At 35.0% G+C, this 23318-nt stretch overlaps 2 protein-coding genes across 6 annotated transcripts in view; both read left to right on the top strand.

Moving 5' to 3' along the window:
- The first annotated feature begins 1078 nt into the window (after positions 1 to 1078).
- Positions 1079 to 12159, top strand: pdha1b (pyruvate dehydrogenase E1 subunit alpha 1b). 4 transcript variants are annotated; one of them, XM_054622661.1, is made up of 13 exons: positions 1079 to 1227; positions 2948 to 2968; positions 4234 to 4392; positions 5435 to 5500; positions 5636 to 5809; positions 6518 to 6644; positions 6739 to 6830; positions 7666 to 7758; positions 7840 to 7995; positions 8798 to 8869; positions 9059 to 9126; positions 10078 to 10186; positions 10733 to 12159. In XM_054622661.1, exons 1-13 carry the CDS (start codon positions 1168 to 1170, stop codon positions 10895 to 10897), a joined length of 1362 nt encoding a protein of 453 aa, XP_054478636.1. In that variant the 5' UTR covers positions 1079 to 1167; the 3' UTR covers positions 10898 to 12159. The 4 variants fall into 4 exon arrangements, with proteins under 4 accessions (XP_054478636.1, XP_054478637.1, XP_054478638.1 ...); XM_054622662.1 differs by lacking the exon at positions 2948 to 2968; XM_054622663.1 differs by lacking the exon at positions 4234 to 4392.
- A 3122-nt stretch (positions 12160 to 15281) lies between these two features.
- LOC129110509 (ribosomal protein S6 kinase alpha-3) overlaps positions 15282 to 23318 on the top strand; it is a 47362-nt gene continuing 39325 nt past the window's right edge. The window contains exon 1 of one of the 2 annotated variants that reach the window (XM_054622591.1): positions 15282 to 15344. In XM_054622591.1, coding sequence (XP_054478566.1) covers positions 15282 to 15344 — 63 coding nt within the window. The remainder of the gene's footprint in view (positions 15345 to 23318) is intronic. The other variant, XM_054622592.1, reaches the window with a different exon arrangement.

Genomic DNA, 23318 nt, shown 5'->3' with positions numbered 1-23318 from the left:
GGCCATGAATGTGCACAGGTGATCTGCATACAGTGATTGGGATGGGATTCAAGCTGAACCATGTTTACTCTGATGAAGGGCCTTTAGACCGAAAGCTAAAATAAAGTGTTCTCTGCAGAGATTAAAGTGTGGATATATTTAATTTACCACTGTCATCATTGGATATAAATTTGAAAAAAAATGTTCAATAAAATTTAAGTCATTCATTTTATTATATGTTATAAAAATATTAGTACATTTTTTTAATTGAATTAGTCATGCTTATATGCGGTAAACATGTATTTATTTATTTATTTTATATTATATATTATGCATTTATTTAACAAGACACTTTGCCCCCTGGTTTAAAAATAAAAGATAAATGCAAAAGTGTTCTATTTAGTTAAAATAAAATAAAATAAAATATTAATTTGATTTATCTGTATTTCTGTCATATTCTCAGTTATAGGGTATTAAAGTATCGACATGTATACAAACACTTTTGCATACAGCAAATTAAGTCCTTCTAGTTTTAATTAAAAAGGACAATGTATATAAAAAAAACGTATTAAAGGAAATAGAACTTTACGTTAAAACTGTTAAATATTCTGTGAACAAGAACACAGCTTGTAATTTTTAAATTGCAACATTTAAAATGTGTTGCTTTAATCAGTCAATTAAATTAACAATACACAGGTGTTTCCACTTTGTATCTAACATACAGTTTAATTATTGGCACTGACACAATTACCTTTTATTCATATATATATATATATATATATATATTATGCATTTATTTAATAAGGAAATTTTGGGCCTAGACACTTTGCCCCCTGGTTTAAAAATAAAATATAAATGCAAAAGTGTTGATCTATTTCTTATTTAAATATTAATTTGATTTATCTGTATCTAACATACAGTTTAATTATTGGCACTGACACAATGTCCTTTTATTCATATATTCTTTTACATATTTTTTCATTGTATCGTTTTCTAAACAAAAAACTGAATTAATTTCAATTAAATACATTTTTTAAATCGTATTTCTGGGCCGCTATAAAAACGGAACCAATGTTCGGGACTCCGGTGTTCACCCGGTGTGGTTTCGCACACGGACACTAACAGAGGAAGTAGCGCTTAGCACATCCGCTGTTCTAATCCCTCCGGAGCCGGTCGTCGTGCAGTAGCATGCAAAACATGTTAACCATCATCTCCTCCGCGCTGTGCAGGATCACTGGCAGGAATGTGGTGAGGTTTCTGGGGTAAACGTGGAGCTTTGGGGGCCGTTTATGAGCGGATGCTAACAGCTAGCTGCACCGGTTAGCCAGCGTGGGTTTTGTTCGGCTAGCTGACCTTGTGAGCATGTTAGCATGGTAGCATGTTAGCATGGTAGCATGTTGACTCTTGCTTTGCAGTCTGCATGTTGTGGTGAAATATTTAATGTGGGTTTGCTTATTGTTGAGTGACTAAGTGGTACTTTAAAAACTCAGACTTTTATTTATATTTATTTATATTATATATTTATTTATATATATTCATATATTTTTTTATATATATATTTATATATATATATTATATTTATATATATTTATTTATATATATTTATATATATCTATATTTTATATATATTTATATATATATTTTATTTATATATCTCTATATATATTATATTTATTTATATATCTCTATATATATATATATATATATTATATATATATATTTATATATATTATATCTATATTTATATTTATATATATTTTTATTTATATATTATATATTTTATATATATATTTTATTTATATTTTATATATATTTACTAAAAGTATAAATACCACAGTATAGAAATACTCTATTACAAGTACAATTCTTTATATATCTACTAAGAGTATAAATACCACAGTGAAGAAACTACAACTCAAATTCCAAATATATTTACTTGAGTATAAGAAGCAATACAACAGTGTACAAATACTCTTACAAGTTAAATTCTCTATATATTTACTTAGAAATAGAAATACTCTGCCACCAGTAAACTACTTAATGTATTTACTTAAATAAAGTGTAGAAATACTCTGTTACTAGTAAAGTACTGCAATTAAAGTGTGAAAATTCACATTTTATTAAGTTACTTAGAAACCTTTTTGGTCACAATGTGGAAACTTTGTCGTTGGCTTAATGAAAATAAAACAAACAAATTGATGCTTAAAGCAACAAACTGTTTTAATCTTCATATGTACTCAGATAAGATAATCCTTTTATTGGTTATAAATTGTTTATTAGGATTACAGCAGCAGAGAGTGCAAACAAGAGACATAGTAAATAATAAAACAGGAAAGAGTATTAAATAAGTAAAAAAAAATCCACAATAACTAAAAAAATATTATTTATACAGACCGAATAATTTAAATAACCTTTTTAAACAATTAACTCTAATCTGAGAAGGATGTGATTGAATCATCACAATGTAACTTTACTGAAGTAAAATACATTATAAAACGCTACTTATTTTTGCATTTGCACTAAAAATGTGACTATCAATTGCTTGACTTTTGTCTTGATAAGATATTGAGTTCATTTGAAACACATCAGTGCATCCATGTTCAATAACAGACCAAACACTGGCAACAGCATGTTGTGTCTGTGTCGTGGTGTTTCAGTGGCAGCAGGGATCCTACAGTCCTTTTATCAATTTTGCATAAATCTGCTCTAATTAGGTTTTATAAATGTATAAATTATGCAAATATGTATCGAAAGATGATCAACTTTGATCCTAAAAACAAATGTGTGACTGTAGGAACTCTGTTGTTTTACGGCTTTGTGTTGGGAAAGCTGCACTCTTGCTTTGCCTCCCTCCCTTCGGCTTCCACTCCCTCTTCATTCACTCTCTCACACTCAAACACACACAACCTCTATTCATGTCTTGCTTCTCTCCCTCCTCTCCCCCTTCCCTCCCCCACCTGAACCCTAGGGAGCCCAAACAGTGTCCGAGGTAAGCAGCTCGATGCTCTGCAGATGTTTGTTTGTAGGCCGGTCCTACACTTCCTTTCCTTCTAAAGTGATGTTTCCTGAAAACCTCCACTAAAGAGCCTCTAAACTGGGAACATTAAACACAATAGATCTGACTTTACTGATCCTATATATCAGCTGTTTCACTGTTTAGCTGTCCTTTTTTTAATTATTTGGATTTAATTGGAATGTCCATTGCAAACATCAGTCTTTTTTTATTTTCTTTACATAATGATATTTAAATATATTCTGCTGCTCTGTGGTAGCACGGTTGGACCATTTAATCTGGGTGGAACGTGTCCCAGCGATATTTAATATTGGCACAACATTAACTCCTTCTCAGTCTTAATAATCAGTATTTGAATAAAGTTATTGTTGCCGGTTTATCAGAACAGACCACATGGTCCAGACAATAGTATTCAAAGAGACATCTTTAACTAACTTCTAAAGATGCAACAAACACACTGAAGTGTCTGAGAATGAATAAGTATTTGTTCTTTTGGAACCAAATGGTTTTAAGATCTGTGTAAAATAACTACAGACTTGTCTTTTCTAACATATCAGACTTGGTTAAGTAGGTCTATTTATATAGTAGAAGTTGTTCTATTTATTCCAATTTTTATAAAGAACAATCCTGGAAAAGTCTAAATAATCCCATAACGATTTCCCTAATGTTCCAAAACAATAATAATAACCCCAAAGAGATTCTGTTTCCTATAAAATAAATATGATAAAAGCAGCAAATCTCCACAACTTTAAAAGGCAGAATTTTTAAAATGACATATAGCCATCACAATTTATCTTCAAATAGTCCAAAGACCAAATATATCCAGTTTACAATGATGTATAATCTGAATGTTACCTGCTCTAATGTTTTTTATTTTTTTAATTTATGATTTTCTTTTAATACCTGCTTTTGTGATTTTTTTTTTTTTTTTAATATGATTTTATTTTAATGTCATATGTGCTTTATAACATGAATCAAATACCCAACAAGTCAATGTACTTATTCACATTTATTCAAAAAGCATTGAAAATCTACCAGTTTTTTAATGTGCCATTTAATAAATATCGGGTTAAGTGTAGGTGTAGACACTGTTGGGCCGGAGCCAGACTCCGTGTGTTTTTCTGCCTGTTTTAGCCTCTAGAAGTCGTCCTGTGTGTGTCCATGCTGTCGTCACCTGTAGACCCTGTAGCGCTCCTCCGGCTGTGCTGTGCTCTGATTGGTTGGCTCCTGTGTTCCCCCAGTTGCTGATTGACCTGTCAGAGTACGTCAATGTAACCTCGCCGGCGGCGCCCGCCTTGGCTCAGACCCGGCGGCAACCACCCAAACCACCACCAGTCAGTACTAGAGAGCCCGGCGCTGCAGAGTTAGTTAGCAACCAGACCGGCCAGCTAGACAGACCAGTAAGAACACGAGAGGCTTCCTCCATGTCTGCCTGATCACTAACAGGGGCGGGAATCTTTACCTTTGTGTTAACGAGCCAATGAGGCTGGTTTTGATATTAAGAAGTAAAGAATATTAACCTCTTACAGTTGTCAAAAAACAACTGGCATTATGTAAAATCTATTTCCTGGTTCTGGGTCTTTCTAATCTTTTTGTTTTTCTCTCTGGGAAATCTATGAAATCACTAACTGAAGATGTCGAAGAAGGAAAATCTCCTACAATTAAACTGAAAATCACAATTGTTTTATCGTTTAAGCTCACGATTTACTGTGAAACAGGGCTGCAACTAACTATTTAATACCTGATCTATAAAAGAACAGTTTTAAATACTCAAATATTACATTTACAGAAAAGCAGCAAAACCTCACAGCTGTAACCAGATAAAATTTGGCTTTTTTCTTGCTTAATGACACAATAAATTTGTCAATTATTTTTCTTCAATTAACTGTTCCACTGTCAAGCATTAAAAAAAAATTGAGATTTGACCGATAATCTTAACACCTTTAGGACTTTTGTGACGTTTGTTTTTGCATAAATTGATGCATGAGAGAATTAACTTTTTTAAACTCAAGATTGAACCTTCATGCCAGTACAACACTAGTTAGTGTAATTTATTTATTTTTTCTCAGATACCTGCAGTTTCTATTTGAATACTTTATTGTACAGCAGTTCTGCTAAATAGAGGATTTTACTTATTTTTTCCCAGAACCAACATCTTTGGTTTGAAAAGAATTGGCTGGTGTTATTCTCCCACCCTGTTACTGAACCCCCCCCCCACCCCAGCCCTCCACGTCACAGACCGCTGTATTAGTCTAGTCCTGGGTGAACCACCAGACCCCCAAACCTGATCCCCCAACACCTCCTTGCACCACTAACCCTCCACCTGCTGTGAAGAGGAGGGCAGCCTTCGTCTGTGTGGAAGAAACTGTTTTCTGTTTCTTTGCCGTTTATGGTTTTGTGTTTTAATGACGGTTTGTTTGATTTGTTTTTGTTGGTCTCCAGGGTGCCAGAGTCGTGGTTTCTCGCTCCTACGCCGACTTCAACTCACAGGCGACCTTTGACATCAAGGTGGGTTGAAACAAAAATCTAACCTGACTGCAGACGGGCTACACATTTCCTACATCACCTGTTTCATTCCAGAATACACAACAGACCAGTAGCCATTTTCCAAACATCTAATACATTTTATATCCTGTCTGGTAGAAATGCGACGTGCACCGTCTGGAGGAGGCCCCCCCGTTGAAGGCGGATCTGACCCGGGATCAGGGTCTTCATTATTACCGCGTCATGCAGACTGTGAGGCGCATGGAGCTCAAAGCTGATCAGCTCTACAAACAGAAGATCATCAGAGGCTTCTGTCACCTCTATGATGGACAGGTGACAAAAAACACAGAAAAGAAATATGATTTACAGAAAGTTTGCTTTCACATTTATTTTTCTCTGTGAGGAAGTTGTCGCCGCAGAAAAATAGACACGAGAATCAGATTCTTACTTGATTTATAATTACTTTATACAACCTTTTTATTTACTAGAATAATCTCTGGAATAGAATGTGCGCATTTTTTTTTTATTTCATTTAATTGTCTTTAGCTCAACCAAATATTAAAGAATATTTTTTCCCCTAATCTTTTTTAATGCACAGATAGAAATGTTTATGTCTTGGATATTCTATTTGAATTGTAAATTGAGCATCTTTCAATGAAACTCATCTTAACAAAACATAAAACACTGAAAAATAAAGTGTTTCAAAAGTAAACTCAAGTGCTGATTGATATAAATGTATTTTTCAGATTTTGGACATTATGGCAGTAGATTTTATAGACTGTTACAAAAAGAAACACACAGTAGAAAATAAATGTTCAAAACACAGTGCTTTTTATAACAGACAGTAGAGATTAAAAGAAAAAAACTGTTCAGATATGCCATAAATTCTGTTAAAAGACAGAGATAAATGTTGAAAAAGCAAAAAAAAATCTGTCATTGAATTTATCTTTTCATTGAGCTGCAGTTACACCAATCGTTTTATTTTGTTAAGTCAAACCCTTGCTCTTCTTCCTGCCCGTTCTTATATTCTTTCTCCTACAGGAAGCATGTGCAGTCGGCATCGAGGCGGCCATCAACCCCTCCGATCACCTGATCACCGCCTACCGCGCCCACGGCTACACCTACACCCGCGGCATCGCCATCAAAGAGATCCTGGCCGAGCTCACGGGTGAGAGACGGTTTCAAAATCTAAAACTGTTTGGATGAATTGTATATTTTTCTATTTTTAAACAATCACTCCTTTCCCGTTCGTTCCTCCTCAGGTCGTAGAGGAGGCGTGGCCAAAGGAAAGGGAGGTTCCATGCACATGTACGCTCCAAATTTCTACGGAGGAAACGGCATCGTGGGAGCTCAGGTAAACACGTATACTTTATTTATTCTTTACTGCAAATATGGTGGTTCCTTCCAGACACAAATCATTTGCATTAAGTCCACATAAACCCAGTTTTTAAGACTCTATTAAAGGGACAGTTCAGGTGTTTTGAAGTGTGGTTGTATGAGGTACTTCTACATAGTCGCATGAAGTACCAGCACAGGAGCAAATCAATGTTCTGCTGTGGATGTAATTTACACTCCTAAAAGAATCAATATCAGTTTATGTTAACGCTATATTTAGAATATTTTCATCTCACTGTCAGACAGACCTTTATGACGGAGAACTGAAGCTGTTGTCTACCACCAGACTCCGTTGACAAAAAGTTATTTTTGCCTCTTAGAACACAAGAGTTGCTGCTCTACAGCTGCCTCCATCAGTTGGATTGTTTGTGTTATTGTGTGACTTTGGTGTTAAAGATTAAATCAGTTTAACAGAAGTCACACAATAACACAAACTTAACAGATGAATGCAGAAGTAGAGCAGCAACTCTTGTGTTCTGAGAGGTAAAAATAACTTTTTGTCAATAGTCTGGTGGTAGATAACAGCTTCAGTTCTGTCATAAAGGTCTGTCTGACAGCAAAGCAAAGAGGTGAAAATATTCTAAATATAGCGTTCACTTAAACTGATATCGCTTCTTTTAGGTTTCTAAAAGACGTCCACAGCGGAACAATGCTTCTCCAAACTCAATCTACTGTAGTAAAACACTGATTATGGAGAAGTACCTCATACAAACACACTTCTAAACATCATAACCATCCCTTTTTTAAATATATTTTCAGTGCTGTTATATGTGACTCATCTGTTTGTTCTCCAGGTTCCTCTTGGAGCTGGCATCGCTCTGGCCTGTCAGTACCAAGGCAACAACCAGGTGTGCGTCTCACTCTACGGAGACGGGGCGGCCAATCAGGTAAGCCTCTTACCCAGTTCTTACAAATCCCACAGTGGTATAACATGACTAGTTACTCAACTCTACCTTTAACCCCATCAGGGTCAGATCTTTGAGTCCTTCAACATGGCCGCCCTCTGGAAGCTGCCGTGCATCTTCATCTGCGAGAACAACAAGTACGGCATGGGGACGTCTGTGGAGAGAGCTTCAGCCTGCACCGACTACTACAAGAGAGGAGACTACATACCGGGAATCAGAGTGAGCCTAGAACACAACATGTAAACGCTAACAGCCTTCAGAGGTCTTAGGCGGTAGCTGCAGCGTGTCTGATGGACCGTACGCTGCAGCTGGCCTGTATGACCCGAGACTATAACAGGAGGAGGCTCGACCTCCGTCCTGGCAGTTGCAGGTGTGAGCATCCATACAGCTGTCTGACGCTCATGTATGATACTGCAGACAAACGAATACACAGTATTCACATCCTTATTGATGTAAATGTACTAATGCTGCACTATTATTAATGTCTATGTTGCATTTTAACTCATTTATATACTGTTTAGTTTAATCTATATTAATGCTTCATATTCTATAAGATAATCATATGTTTGTGTCTCTAAAAAGATAAACGGCCTATTTTCAGCTTTGTGACGATACATTTCCCAGCTGATAAAAGAGGCTTTTTAAAGAGTTTATTTATTTGAAGAAGTAGGAGGATTGTTTTCAACACATAAAGGAAACACTTCCTTCAGTTCATCACAAACATTCAACATCGACACATCTGGAGATAAAAGGTTTTACCTGGACAGGAAGGGGATGAAAAAACTAAGTCCAATATTTACCTCTGAGATGTAGAAAGTACTTCAGTAAATGTACTTCAGGATGGAAACTGAAAGGATTTAATTGTTATACTACGTATACAGAAGTCAATTATTATTTGGGGAAATATAATTATTCCTTTTTTTTTTTTCCAAACCTACATCTTCAAAAGGTTTTTCTCAATGAAATAAAAAAAAAAAAAACACATTTTTTTGACCTTGTGTGACCTTGTTTCATCTCCTAGGTTGATGGGATGGACGTCCTGTGTGTCAGAGAGGCCACAAAGTTTGCTGCAGACCACTGCAGATCAGGAAAGGTGAGCTGATCGTTCCCACTGACTCTTGGTCTTGTTTTTCAACGTTGGTTAAAATGGAATGTAAAGCTTTTGTATGGTTGGTTTAAAAAAAACAGCTTGACATGTCGATCCAGCTCTTGGAGATTAATCAGATGTTATCCAGGGTATAAAGATGGCCGACAGCTGTGATAAATGACTTGTGTGTTTCAGGGTCCCATAATAATGGAGCTGCAGACCTACCGTTACCATGGACACAGCATGAGTGACCCAGGCGTCAGGTGAGAAACCAAACGTAGCTCCTTAGTCACTTTATCCTGTTTTTCTCTGGTTTCTCACTTAAAATTTTACATCTGGTTCATATGAAACAAGAACAAATGTTTTTGTTTTTGGGGGGTTTTTTTTACAATATTTTTTGTTAAAACAAATGATCTAAACGATATATTAGGATAAAGCATAACTTGATAAGAAAATATTTTATTGATCCCCAGTGGGGGTATATGGTTGTTGCAGCAGCACAAAATAAATAAGTACAGATAAATAGAGAAAGTAAAATATATCAACAGGTGGAGTTGCAGATAAATGGAGGTATTGAAATAAATCAATAAGTGTGTATATATATATTTATTTATTTATATAAATAGAAAAAACATGATTAAACAAGAGGCATAGATAAATTACAATAAATCAATAAGACTTGTATATAAATAAAGTAAAATAAATCATTAATAGGAGTTACAGATAAATAAACCATTTTGAAATATAAAAAGTTGAGAGGTATACAAAAAGCTAAAATTAGAATAAAATACCATATTGGCCTATCTAAGAGCATTTTGGAGACTAACAATAAAAGTTGCATTGACAGCAGTGTTAATGATAAGAAATCTGTGAACATTAAGTGTAAATTATGATAGTGTGGGATACGAGAGACGTTTCTGGTGAAATGATGCAAAATAATGTATAGAATAGTACAGTTATGTAATATGGTGTTGTATTCGTATAATATCGTAATGTGGTTTATTATTATTATTATATATATATATATATATATATATTCCCAATAGTAATTAAGATAAGAGAGATAATCCTTTTATTAGTCCCCGCTGCGGGACTAATAAAGGATTATCTCTTATCTTAATTACTGTAATTTTCAAATGGCTGTTTTATTCTCTCAGATCAGGTATCGGCTCTCAAATATTAAACAATGACCTCCTTATTTTGTTCTTCTGTAGCTACCGAACGCGTGACGAGATCCAGGAAGTGCGCAGTAAGAGCGACCCCATCACCATGCTGAAGGAGCGCATGCTCAGCAACAACATGGCGTCTGTGGAGGAGTTGAAGGTACACACACACACACACACACATATATATATATATATATATATATATATATATATATATATATATATATATATATATATACTGTGTTTGAAGAGACACCAGCATCAGTCACTGATTTTTGCTGTCTTTTTCTTATGATTTTATTTATATTTCGAAATAGATAAAATATTCACTTCCTACATCAACAAGTCAAAGACCAAAAATATTAACGACAAGGAAAAACGGGGTTTACCCCACCACATCAAACCAGTTTCAGTAGTAGCATCTTCATTTGTGATCAACTGAAATATTTTCATTAAAAGAAACAGTCCCTCCTCCTCCTCTCTGGCCACGCCTTGTGTCGGCGCGCCGTCAGTCTTGTATGATTAGTAACGTAAGAGCGATATAAAAGTACAGTCCATACTTTGATAGATACTTTCTAACAGGAAAACAAACGGCTGTTTTGAGGTTCTCCAAACCAGTTGAGCCTTAACCAACGTTAAATCCTCTCCGTCTACTTTCTGGTAGAATAAACAAAAGTCCCTCTCTCTCTCTTTGTCCCGTCAGGAAATCGACATAGCGATCCGTAAGGAGGTGGAGGAGGCGGCTCAGTTCGCCACGTCGGACCCGGAGCCCCCGCTGGAGGAGCTGTGCAACCACATCTTCAGCAACGACTCACCGATGGAGGTCCGCGGGACGAACCCCTGGGTCAAACTCAAGTCCGTCAGCTAGACTATCACACTCCAGATTCACACACACACACACACACACACACACACACACGCACACACACACACTGATCTTCCTCACTGTCCTAAACTAAAGCCCCTTAAACTGCACTGACCCCTGACCTTTAAAGAAATGACATCAGCACCTCCTTTGATTTTTAGATCATTCCGCACCTTAACGGGACTTTGACCTGAAACCTGTCAGTGTTTATTTATTTATAGTTGTGTATATAGAAATATTTATTATGTGTCTGTATGTTCGTCTGATCACAGGAGATCTGTGGTGAAGGAGAAGAGTCTCCAGAGTGCTGCGTGTACTTTTTAAATATATATATATCATAGTTTTTCAGGGCTGCTTATTATACGCACAAAACTTGAGTTTCCTCTTTCCAACAAACATTTAAATTCCTTCTAGCAACTTTTAAATGTTCCTCAAAATCCAATTCTGCTTTTTTTTTTTTTTTTTTAATTCTTTCACCTCTTAACTTTTCAGATCTTAAAATACACCACAGGGAAAGATGCATTAAATATGAGTACATTAACACAAATACTGTACTTCAGACTAAACTAGACGGTATATAAAGTGGTATAAATAATTATAATCCAATATATATTCTGAAATGGGTCCTTCTGCATACTGAGTATATTTAGATGCTTGTACTTTTTGTGGATTTACTTAAGCTTAAGTAGAAATACTCTGTTACAAGTAAAAGTCTTGCATTGGAAACTTTAAGGAGTAAAAGTTAAGAGTACTTGCTTATTTGTAGGTGTATTTATTTTGAGTTGAATTGACCATAAGAGGATTTCTGAATATTAAGATGACTGTTGATCAGAGCATCAAATACCCAAACTAAATATTTAAACTTTCAGTAAATGTTTTCTCCAGAACTACTTGAAGGAAACTTTCACTTTTCCATCCAGCCTCACTGGAGTACTTGAACTTTCCAAATAAAATAAAATGTGTGTGTTTGAAAAGTTGACACTAAAGTTTATAGAGAATTCTTCTCTGCTGGAGGACGGATGCACTAAAATAAAGTATTTTAGTTTATTTACAACACTTTATTGTAGAGAATGTATAGCTTTATTGTTCTATTGTACTAGTATCTGTGTAAAAACAAAGCAGCATTGAGGTGATTTCCTCTTCCTCGTTTCACGGACCTCTCTGTTCTCTACAGGAACGTTTTCTGTTACTGAACGTGTACAAATACTTCACTTTACTTCACCTTTATGTGTTTGTGTTGAACTGAGACTGTCTGAAAAATAAATAAATAAAGCGTGAAGATGAATATTGTGTTTGAGTCTTTTCTTTTCATGCTACTATATACTTCTACTGTACTACATCTCAGAGGTACTTATTGTACTTTTTACTGTACTACATCTCAGATAAATAAACATCTTACTTCATTACATCTCAGAGGTATATTTTGTACTTTTTACTGCATTTAATTTATCTAACAGCTTTAGCTTCTTAAGCTTGTAAAAATATATTTTCTTATTAATTAATCAGCAACTATTGTCTGTAACTAAGTAATTATTTTAATGTAAAAACATTTTAATGGTTCCGGCTTCTCAAATCTTAAGATGTGTTGCTTTTCCTTTGAATAGTTTTGCTAATTTTGCTTGTTTTACAAATCTTTACAAAATTAACAATCAATAAATGGAGATAATGATCAGCAGAATAACTAATAATAAAAATAATCATTAGTTAATGGGTCAAAATTGGCTTTAAAATCCAGATTTTACATTAATGCATTAGTATGAATAATTTCATAATATTTAATAGTAAAACAGTCACACTTTGAATACTTCTACATTTTACTGATCTGAACACTTCCTCCACCGACCACTAGATGTCACAAGCAGGCTGTAAAACCATCTTCTACTGTTTATCTGCTCTCATGGTAACCAAACATTATGGGTATTAAGTGTGTTAATCAAATGGAAGTGTTGATCCTCCAAGAATTCATTGGCAGTGAATGAAAATCATCCCATCAGTAAACAAGAGTTACTCTGGGAATAAAATGTACCACAGATTCTGATCAGATATCAGCTGGAGCAGAACAAAAACATCTGTTCCATCAACTGGAAGTTAATTCAAATAGTGCTGAATGCCATCAGAGTATAATGTGATAAAGTAAAGTCATGAAGTTTATATATTTTGACTCGGTTGTTAAAATGGTAATACATTTGGTGAAGAGAGCATTATGACCTGTTTAGGATCAGAAACTCAAGTTTAGGACTTGGGACTTGATTTGGGACCTGTCAGTCTTCATTTAAGATTCTTTAGTCTTGACTAGGGAGTTGATTCGGGGCTTGTGATTCTGCACTAGGGACTTGTCTATCTTGACTCTGGACTTGTTAGTCTTGACTCTGGACTTGTTAGTCTTGACGTGGGACTTGACTTGGAACTTGACTCTGGACAAATAAATATAAAATAAAATAAACAGATAGAATAGAAAAATAAAAAATAAATATAAAATTAAATAAATAAGATAAATAAATATAAAATTAAAATAAACTGAAAGAACAGAAAAATTAAAAATAAATAGAAAGAACAGAAAAATAAAGAATAAATAGAAAATAAAATAAATAGAATAGAAAAATAATTAGAAAATAAAATAAATAGAAAGAACAGAAAAAAATAAATAAATAGAAAATAAAATAAATAGAAAAATAAAAAATAACTAGAAAATAAAATAAATAAAATAAATAGATAGAATAGAAAAATAAAAAATAAATAGAAAATAAAATAAATAAAATAAATAGATAGAATAGAAAAATAAAAAATAAATAGAAAATAAAATGAATAAAATAAATAGAGGTTTTAAATATTTTATTTATATGTTTGGTTTTGCATGTTGCTACTTTGTATTCTGAACTGTTATAATTTAATTTTTTAAAATATTATTAATTCGTCAGAATTACGAACGAGTCATGAAATCAGAATGATCCAAAGTTTACTTTTTTACATTTTTCTCCTTATCTACGGAAGCCGTGACGCAGGCGTGACGCGGCGGTCTGACGGACAGGTAAGCCGACACCGGCCGCCATTGGGACAGAACGGAAGTGAGAGAGAGAGAGAGAGAGAGACAGAGAGAGAGAGAGAGAGAGACATAGAGGGAGAGAGAGAGAGCGAGAGAGAGAAGAAAATAAATATAAAATAAAAATAAATAAAATAAATAGATAGAATAGAAAAATAAAAAATAAATAGAAAAAAATAAAAATAAAATAAATATAAAATATAAAATATAAAATATAAAATAAATAGAAAAAACAAAAAAATAAAAAAAAAAATAGAAAAGAATATAAATAAAATAAATATAAAATAAAAATAAATAGAATAAATAGAAAGAACAGAAAAATAAAAGATAAATATATAATAAAATAAATAAAAAGAACAGAAAAATAAAAAAAATATAAATATAAAATAAAATAAATAAATAGAATAAATATAAAAAATAAAAAATAAATAGAAAATAAAATAAATAGATAGAATAGAAAAATAAATAGAAAATAAAATAAATAGATAGAATAGAAAATAAAATAGAAAAAAATAAATAAAAAAATAAATAAATAAAATAAAAAAATAAATAAAATAAATAAAATAAATAGATAGAATAGAATAGAAAAATAAAAAATAAATATAAAATAGAATAAATAGATAGAATAGAAAAATAAATATAAAATAAAATAAATAGATAGAATAGAAAAATAAATAGAAAATAGAATAAATAGATAGAATAGAAAATAAAATAGAAAACAAAATAAAATTAATAAATAAATAAAATAAATAAAATAAATAAAATAAATAAAATAAATAAAATAAATAAAATAAATAAAATAAAAAGTTTACTTTTTCCATTTTTCTCCTTATCTACGGAAGCCGTGACGCAGGCGTGACGCGGCGGTCTGACGGACAGGTAAGCCGACACCGGCCGCCATATTGGGACAGAACGGAAGTGAGAGAGAGAGAGAGAGAGAGAGAGACATAGAGACACACAGAGGAGAGAGAGAGAGAGAGAGACATAGAGAGAGAGAGGAGAGAGAGGGAGGAAGGGAGGAAGGGGCGGTCTCAGTGGATCCGGACTCAGACGCTCTTCTCTCGGCTTGTCTCTGCGGAGCTCCGCGGGCGGTTCTAAGAATTTAAAATATATTTATTAATGAATTAATTAATAAATAAAAGCACAAGGTAGGAAAGGAGAGAAGAAGAAGAGGAGGAAGAGGAGGAAGAGGAGGAAGAGGAAGAGACGCCGGGAGGACTGAGCGAGTCGACGGAGCGGAGACAACAGGAATTAAAACAGAAGAAGAAGAAGAAGAAGAAGGAAAAGTAGAACAAGAAGAAGAAGAGAAGAAGAAGGAGAGCAGAGAAGAAGAAGAAGAAGAGAAAGATGCCTCTGGCTCAGCTGGCGGATCCCTGGCAGAAGATGCCTCTAGAGGGGACGACGGGAGAGGTGAGACACACTGACAGGAAGAGAGACAGGTTAGTGAAGGAGAGACAGGTAGAGAGACAGGTAGAGGAAGAGAGACAGGTAGAGAGACAGGTAGAGAGACAGAGAGAGAGACATGTAAGGAGAGAGACATGAAGGAGAGACATGTAGGAGAGACATGTAAGAGAGACAGGTTAATGTAAGAGAGACAGGTTAATGTAAGAGAGACAGGTAGAGTAAGAGAGACAGGTTAGTGTAAGAGAGACTGGTAGAGAGACAGGTAGAGAGACAGGTAGAGGAAGAGACATGAAGGAGAGACATGTAGGAGAGACATGTTAATGTAAGAGAGACATGTTAATGTAAGAGAGACAGGTTAATGTAAGAGAGACAGGTTAATGTAAGAGAGACAGGTAGAGTAAGAGAGACAGGTTAATGTAAGAGAGACAGGTAGAGTAAGAGAGACAGGTTAATGTAAGAGAGACAGGTTAATGTAAGAGAGACAGGTAGAGTAAGAGAGACATGAAGGAGAGACAGGAAGGAGAGACATGTTAATGTAGGAGAGACATGAAGGAGAGACATGAAGGAGAGACATGAAGGAGAGACATGTTAATGTAGGAGAGACATGAAGGAGAGACATGAAGGAGAGACATGTAGGAGAGACATGAAGGAGAGACATGTAGGAGAGACATGTAGGAGAGACATGAAGGAGAGACATGTAGGAGAGACATGAAGGAGAGACATGTAGGAGAGACATGTAGGAGAGACAGGTTAATGTAGGAGAGACATGTAGGAGAGACATGAAGGAGAGACATGAAGGAGAGACAGGTTAATGTAGGAGAGACAGGTAGAGAAAGAGAGACAGGTTAATGTAGGAGAGACATGAAGGAGAGACATGAAGGAGAGACATGTAGGAGAGACATGTAGGAGAGACAGGTTAATGTAGGAGAGACAGGTTAATGTAGGAGAGACATGAAGGAGAGACATGTAGGAGAGACATGTAGGAGAGACAGGTTAATGTAGGAGAGACAGGTTAGTGTAGGAGAGACAGGTTAGTGTAGGAGAGACAGGTTAGTGTAGGAGAGACAGGTAGTGTAGTGTAGGAGAGACAGGTAGTGTAGTGTAGGAGAGACAGGTAGAGTAGACACACACCACACAGGATGTCAGGGTGAAGCACCATGAGACACCACACACTCACTGGTGGGTTATTAGTCTATTATTATGCTCCTACAAGGGACGCCAAATGAGTTTAAATACACTATTAAGAATTAAAAATCAACTTAAAGTCACTGTTAGAATATGTGTTCTACTCTTAAAGCTAATATAGGGACGCAAAATGAGAATAAATACACTATAAAGCATTATAATACATCTTTAGGTCATTATTAGATATGTATTCTACTCTTAAAGCTGCTATGGGGACAACAAATTGCATCTAATACATTATAATGCACCTTAAAGTCACTGTTAGAATATGTATTCTACTCTTAATGCTGCTATAGGGATGCAAAATGAGAATAAATACACTATTAAGAATTATAATTCACATTAAAGTCACTGTTGGAATATCTATTCTTCTCTTAAAGCTGCTATAGGGACGCAAAATGAGAATAAATACACTGTTAAGAATTATGATACACCTTAAAGTCACTGTTAGAATATGTATTCTTCTCTTAATGCTTCTATAGGGATTGCCAAATTACATTTAATACCCTATAAAGCATTATAATACACCTTTAAGTCACTGTTGGAATATCTATTCTACTCTTAAAACTGCTATAGGGACTATAAATTAGATTAAATACACTACTAATAATTATGATACAGCTTAAAGTCACTATTAGATAATTATGCTACTCTTAAAGCTGCTATTGGGACTATAAATTAGATTAAATACACTATAAAGAGTTATAATTCACCTTAAAGTCACTGTTAGAATATTTATTCTTCTCTTAAAGCTGCTATAGGGACACCGAATTGCATCCTATACACTATAAATCATAATAATACACCATAAAGTCATTATTAGATAATTATTCTACTCTTTAAGCGGCTATAGGGACTATACGTTTGATTAAATACACTATAACGCATTATAATACACATTTACGTCACTGTTGGAATATCTATTCTACTATTAAAGCTGCTATAGGGACGCCAAATGAGTTTAAATACACTACTAAGAATAGTTATACACATTAAAGTCACTGTTAGCATATTTATTCTACTCTTAAAGCTGCTATAGGGACGCCACATTCTATTAAATACACTGTAAAAAAAACATTATAATACACCTTTAAGTCATTATTAGATATGAATTCTACTACTAAAGTTGCCATAGGGATGCCAAATATCATTTAATACACTATACATCATTATAATGCACCTTAAAGTCACAAATGGATGCCCAATTATAATAAAATGCTTTAAAAATATCACCTTATACACCTTAAAGTCACGACTAGATAATGATTTTACTCTTAAAGCTCCTGTAGGGACGCCAAATTAGTTTGAAATACATTTTAAAAAATCACCAAAATACACCTTAAAGTCACAATTGGATAATTATTCTATTTTTAAAGCTCCTTTAAGGATGCCAAATTAGATTTATACACTAGAAAACAACATAATACGCCTTAAAGTCACTGTTAGATATTCATTTTACATAAGAGCTCATGTAGGGATGCCAAATTAGGTTAAAATACACTTTAAAAAGGTCCATATCTCACTTTACTGTCACTGAGATGATTTTTCTACTCACAAAGCTCTTATAGGGATGCCAAATTAGATTAAAATACATTTAAAAAGCACTTTAAAAAGACACTACGAGGACGTTATAGTGTTGTTTAAGCCTTTATTGGTGACTGTTATTCAATTTGTTGATTTATTTCTTGGTGTAAAACAGAAGTCAGGTCAGTTTTTTATAAAGAACATTTGAAAACGCTCTTCAGTAGAGTAGGGTGGGTTAGAATATACATTTAAACACAATTTAAGACATAAAAAAGGTGCATAAAATGCAATAATGCATACAAAAAGCAATACACTAAAACAAATTTGTGTCCGAAACAAGATAAAAACAAAAAATTGTTAATTTACTCAGAGATTACTTGTTAAAATCGATTTATCGTGTCTCTAAAATGTCAGAAAATTGTCAAATAAATGTCTTAATGTCTTGTTTTTCTCTGACAAACAGTATAAAACCCCAAAATATTAAATTTACTATCATACGAGACAATAAAAGCAGGAAATCCTCGCATAATTAAGGAGCTCAGACCAGAGAATGTTTGATATTTTTGCGAAAAAAATGGCCTTAATCATTCATCATCTATAATCCAAATGATTGAGGATTTATAGATTTATTGTTTTAGTGTTATAATAATGTGACAATGGGATCACAAATACTTTTTTCGGAGCCCAAATGGTGCATAAATTCATGCCGCATGTCAATAAAAGCACCTCAAGGTGACATTCAAGTGATTACAAAGTCACTGTGAGTCACCTAGGAGATGATTTCTAGGTGCAGAAGTTTATGAAAGCGTCGTGGTTTCAGTTTCATTTGAGGATTTATTTATTTGATATAAAACAAACAAAAAATTTGATATTCTAAAAAAGAAAAAAAAGGACTTTGTCTCCGAAACTTACGAAACAAATAAGAGTTGCTGCATGTGTGTGGTTTTTTTCTCCACTTCTTCCTTCCTACAAGTGTTTGAATCTTGATAAAGAGAAGGAGGCGGTGTCACGGCGACCGCATGATTCAGGAAGAGCTTACGTCTGTATGTGTGTGTCCACTTCCTGTATGAGGTGTCACAAGGGCTGCATGGAGAAACGTCTGTGTGCCAGTGTGAATAATCCAACCTGATTCATGCAAAAAAAAAAGAAAGTCACTGAGTCACTGAGGCAGCTTCTCGTTTTTTTTTTTCTGACTCGCCTCACAAACATGCTCGTACCTGCCCGCTGCTTTTTCCCACACGACCTCTTTTCACCCCGCCTTGAACGGGCCGATGCTCAGATCAATAACGCCAACCTTTGACCCCTCCCCCCCGTCTCACACCTCCAAGTCTCTCGGCGTTTCTAGGTCACCACATGATAAAAACAACAGACACTCACACAAAAAGGAGTCAGTGGTGAAGTTGTGGAATGAACAAGAGATGCTTCTGTATGATTTCCTTTTTTTTTTATTTTTTTGCCCCGAAGACAATTTCATTCATCGCACGTACAAAGAGCAGAGAGGGGATTGCAAATTGTCTGCTGAAATGCGGAAACAAAAAGATGAGTAGATTAAGATGGCTGCAGCAGTGAATCGGCACTCTGCAGGGTTTTTCAATCTTTAAAGAGCTGGATGGAAACGGAGCAAATCCTTCAGGGCTGCAACTAATGGGGACTGTCATGGAATGTTTTGTGCATTAAATGTCAGGTTAAAACATTGTAATTTCCCAGAGCACGAGGGGAGGCATTTGAAATGGCTTTTATTATCCAAACAACAATCAAGAAACGTAAGATATTCAGTTTCATATTAAAAACGAAGGTGCTTTCCATTGATAGACTCGTCTCCTGATGGACTAATTACCCGTAATATTGCATTAAAGGGCCAGTTTGTCAAAATACAAACCCTAAAATTACTACGAGAAACTTTCAAAGACAAAATTAACTTAAACTGTTGAGCATTTTACTTAAAAGTAAATACGACAAACTTTAATTTAGTGTTGATTCTGGCGGCCCCTGTGGACAATAGTGGTAGTGTCTCCAAGCACCAGACTCCCTTTAGAAAACCTCTCATTTTACTGCAGCAGGGTCTGACAGTCTGACCCGCTCAGTCCTGGTTCTGGTTCTCCCGTGGCCTCCCTTCCCTAAAGCGAGCCCGGCAAATCCCCGGTGGTCTGGTCTCTGCAGGATCTGGGTCTGAAGGAGTTTCTCCAGAATCCGACCCGGTGGCTCCGATGACGAGCTTTAAGAATAACTTTATTCAAACAGACAATCTTCTCTCTGATGGTCTCGTTTACTGTTGGAGGTCTATAGAGGACCAGGACTAAACTGAGACTGGTTCAGGACCAGTTAGAAGATCCTCACAGTATCACTACTGGATAAGTAACATTATTACAAGAACAACATTTGCTTGAGGTTGAGACTTCTGCCCACACTCTTAATAGAACGGCTGAAACTAGTCTTTGATTTATTGATTAATCCATTATTTGAATCAAATGCAAATTAAACTGCAAGAATTTGAATTATTTAATAATATAGTGAGTCATTTTTTCTAGGCAAAATGCCTTCAAAGCTGCCAAATCAAGATTTCCTGCTTTTCTTTGTCTGACAAACATCAGTTTTTTTCACACTTATTTATTGACCAAACGATTAATCGCTGAATCCACAAAATATCCAGCAAATGAATCCACAATGCACATAATTTAATAAGTTGCAGCTGTAGTTCAGAGAAAGTAGAATAAAGCCCCTTTCCAGAATCTATTTTCTGTCTTCTCTGAAATAATCCTCAGACTGTTCTGTTTGTCTGCCTCCACTATGGCTGAATATTGGCATCAATCTCCCAATTTGAGTCACAAATTCTTGAAGAAATAGAAGTTAGATCTGATAAATGCCAAAACTGAAAACATTTTTTATACCCCACATAATAAACATCTATCATAAACAAGGTTCTAGGTTGGATTTAATGTAATATTCTCTTAATATACATTAAAGAAAGATCAATTATGTTCCTTTTAATGTCCCACAATGCACAAAATAGAGAAAGACATCAAGTATTAAAGTACACTGACACAAAGAAAAGGCTTCTAAAAATAGAGTATTACTTTCACATTATGAAAATAACCTATGTCCGTTCAATATGTTGATTTACACAAATTAGACATTTGGCACCCTCTGCATCCTTTAATAGATGAGCAAAAACAAGTGGAGCTCATCCCGCTGCATCACGTCTGTTGACCCGGGATGCTCCGTGTTCCTGCATCAGATCGTATTGATAATTATATCGTATTACAGTGCAGGCAGACTCAAGATAACGATAACGCCTATTTATACCGTCTGTAAATGCAGAGAAGGCATATGATCCGATGTCGTTCTCATGTTCATATCCGCTGTAAATGAGAAGGAGGAGGATGTTTAGCGCTCAGTTCTGGACTCTGACAGAATGCAGTCCAGACTTCATGAGCAGGTAGTTTTCAAGCTGCGGTAGAAGTGGCAAAAACAAATGCATGAGCAGAAAGGGAAACCGGTTCATGCAGGTGTTCTGAAAACAACAGGAAGTTAGTTTGGCAATTAAGCCTGATTGCCACAGTTTGCATCAAAATCGCGTTTCTTCTTGCAGTAATAACTGAGTCAAATCTGAACATAAAGACAGTGTGAACATATTAATAAATCCAGTGTTTCTTGCTCTGTACGAGCTCATCATTATATCTAATATGTACACAAATAGAAATCTATAAATCTACATAGAAACCATAGAAAAAGACACTCTTTTCCTGAGAATCATCACGTTTTTAAGTCTTCTTCAGTGTCAAAGTCCTCCAGTGATGGTTGTCTGTACGTCCATTTGTACACTGCAAATGAGAGCTGATAAAGGCTCATTCGTCGTGCTTTTAATCCCCAAAAATTAGAGCTAAAGTTGGTACCTACAGCCAATTAATTGTCTCCATGGCAGCTTTATACTTCCTGTTTACATCCCTCAAAAGCACCCACATTATGTGAAATTTAGTTCCAAAGTTTAGAGCGTAATTATCCCCCAAATCAAAGGAAAACAAAGAATAACAATAGTTTGTTTCTCCTCTGTCTATTCATATACAGATGTTTGCATTTTGTTGGAAGCTTTTGGACATAAAGACAAAAAAGTAGACGATTTAAAGGTGTGCGTGGGACTGAGACAAACTGAGTTTTTAATCAAGGATCAGACTCTGCAGTCTTTAACTTAAAACCTGACCTCTTCCTCTTCATCTACGACCCCGTCCTCTCCTTCACCTTCCACCATCCTCCCTCTTTCTAATCACAATCCCTCCGTCGTCCCGTCTGCCCACCTCTGTGCAGGTTTCAGACTCAATCCTCCCGACGCTGCACTTACCGGCAAAGTAAATAATCACCATAATCTCTTTTTTATTATTATTATTGTTTTTGTCAGGCGGTAGTTTGGGTGCTATCAGTGTCTGAATCACAGCTGTTGTTCCAGCAGGAGAGCAGACAGCTAATCCGCCTTTACGTAATGCCAATTCACATTGTTTTTTTGGCCGAGGTAGCAGCGGTCAGACTTGGGTGACCTTGCTGATAAAAACCTCACGCTGTGACCGTCTGGGGACTTTCTTTTTTTTACGTCTTAATTTGAACTCTGGTGGATTCCTCCGCCACAGGCAGCGGGAGACAGAGATGATTATGATGATGATGATGAGAGGGTTTCAAATTAAAAGACGCCTACTCATTGAGCGCCGCGCTTCACCTCTGAATGAAAAACAAGAGCAGGAATGTAGGCAGCAGAGGTCCTTGATAAAATAATGAATCTCTTCATAGCCCTGGTATATATTCTGTGGATTGATAGTGTGTATGAGGGCGGATTGTTGTGCATCGCTGAATCACGACTGGATTACTAAGTAGACGGTCTCGTTTAAGGTCGGACTGATACGGATTACGTTCGGAATGAAGCTGCTGATAAAGATCAGAACCAGGTTTATAGTCGAGCAGGTTTTCACATAAAATTTGGTGTTAAACATTTTCTTATTTAACCTTTTATTTACATGAGTAATCTCACTAAGATACAGAGTCTTATACAAAAGAGAAAACTGTTTATTTAAGACACAAAGGGACAAAACAGAACACAAATCATAAAAGTTATAAGAGCAAAAGACCAGATGTAAAAGTAGTTAAGAATCACCCAGAGGAATCATGTTCCATGTTGAGGGTTCAGAGAATATAATAGAAATAAAAAGTCAAAAAACATAAAATAAAAGAAGAAAATGTACAATAAAAATATGCAAAAATACAATGAACAATATTTCCTATTTATCT

This window comes from Anoplopoma fimbria, chromosome 21 (assembly GCF_027596085.1).
Source record: "Anoplopoma fimbria isolate UVic2021 breed Golden Eagle Sablefish chromosome 21, Afim_UVic_2022, whole genome shotgun sequence".
NCBI classification, from domain to species: domain Eukaryota; kingdom Metazoa; phylum Chordata; class Actinopteri; order Perciformes; family Anoplopomatidae; genus Anoplopoma; species Anoplopoma fimbria.
This window is presented reverse-complemented; position numbering and strand designations above follow the sequence as displayed.

Excerpts from the sequence above, each read along its gene's own strand:
- pdha1b (XM_054622661.1), top strand. The coding sequence starts at position 1,168 with ATGCAAAACATGTTAACCATCATCTCCTCCGCGCTGTGCAGGATCACT. Across the intron at positions 7,996-8,797 it reads ACTACATACCGGGAATCAGA|GTTGATGGGATGGACGTCCT; the intron begins GTGAGCCTAGAA and ends TTCATCTCCTAG. Across the intron at positions 8,870-9,058 it reads ACCACTGCAGATCAGGAAAG|GGTCCCATAATAATGGAGCT; the intron begins GTGAGCTGATCG and ends TGTGTGTTTCAG.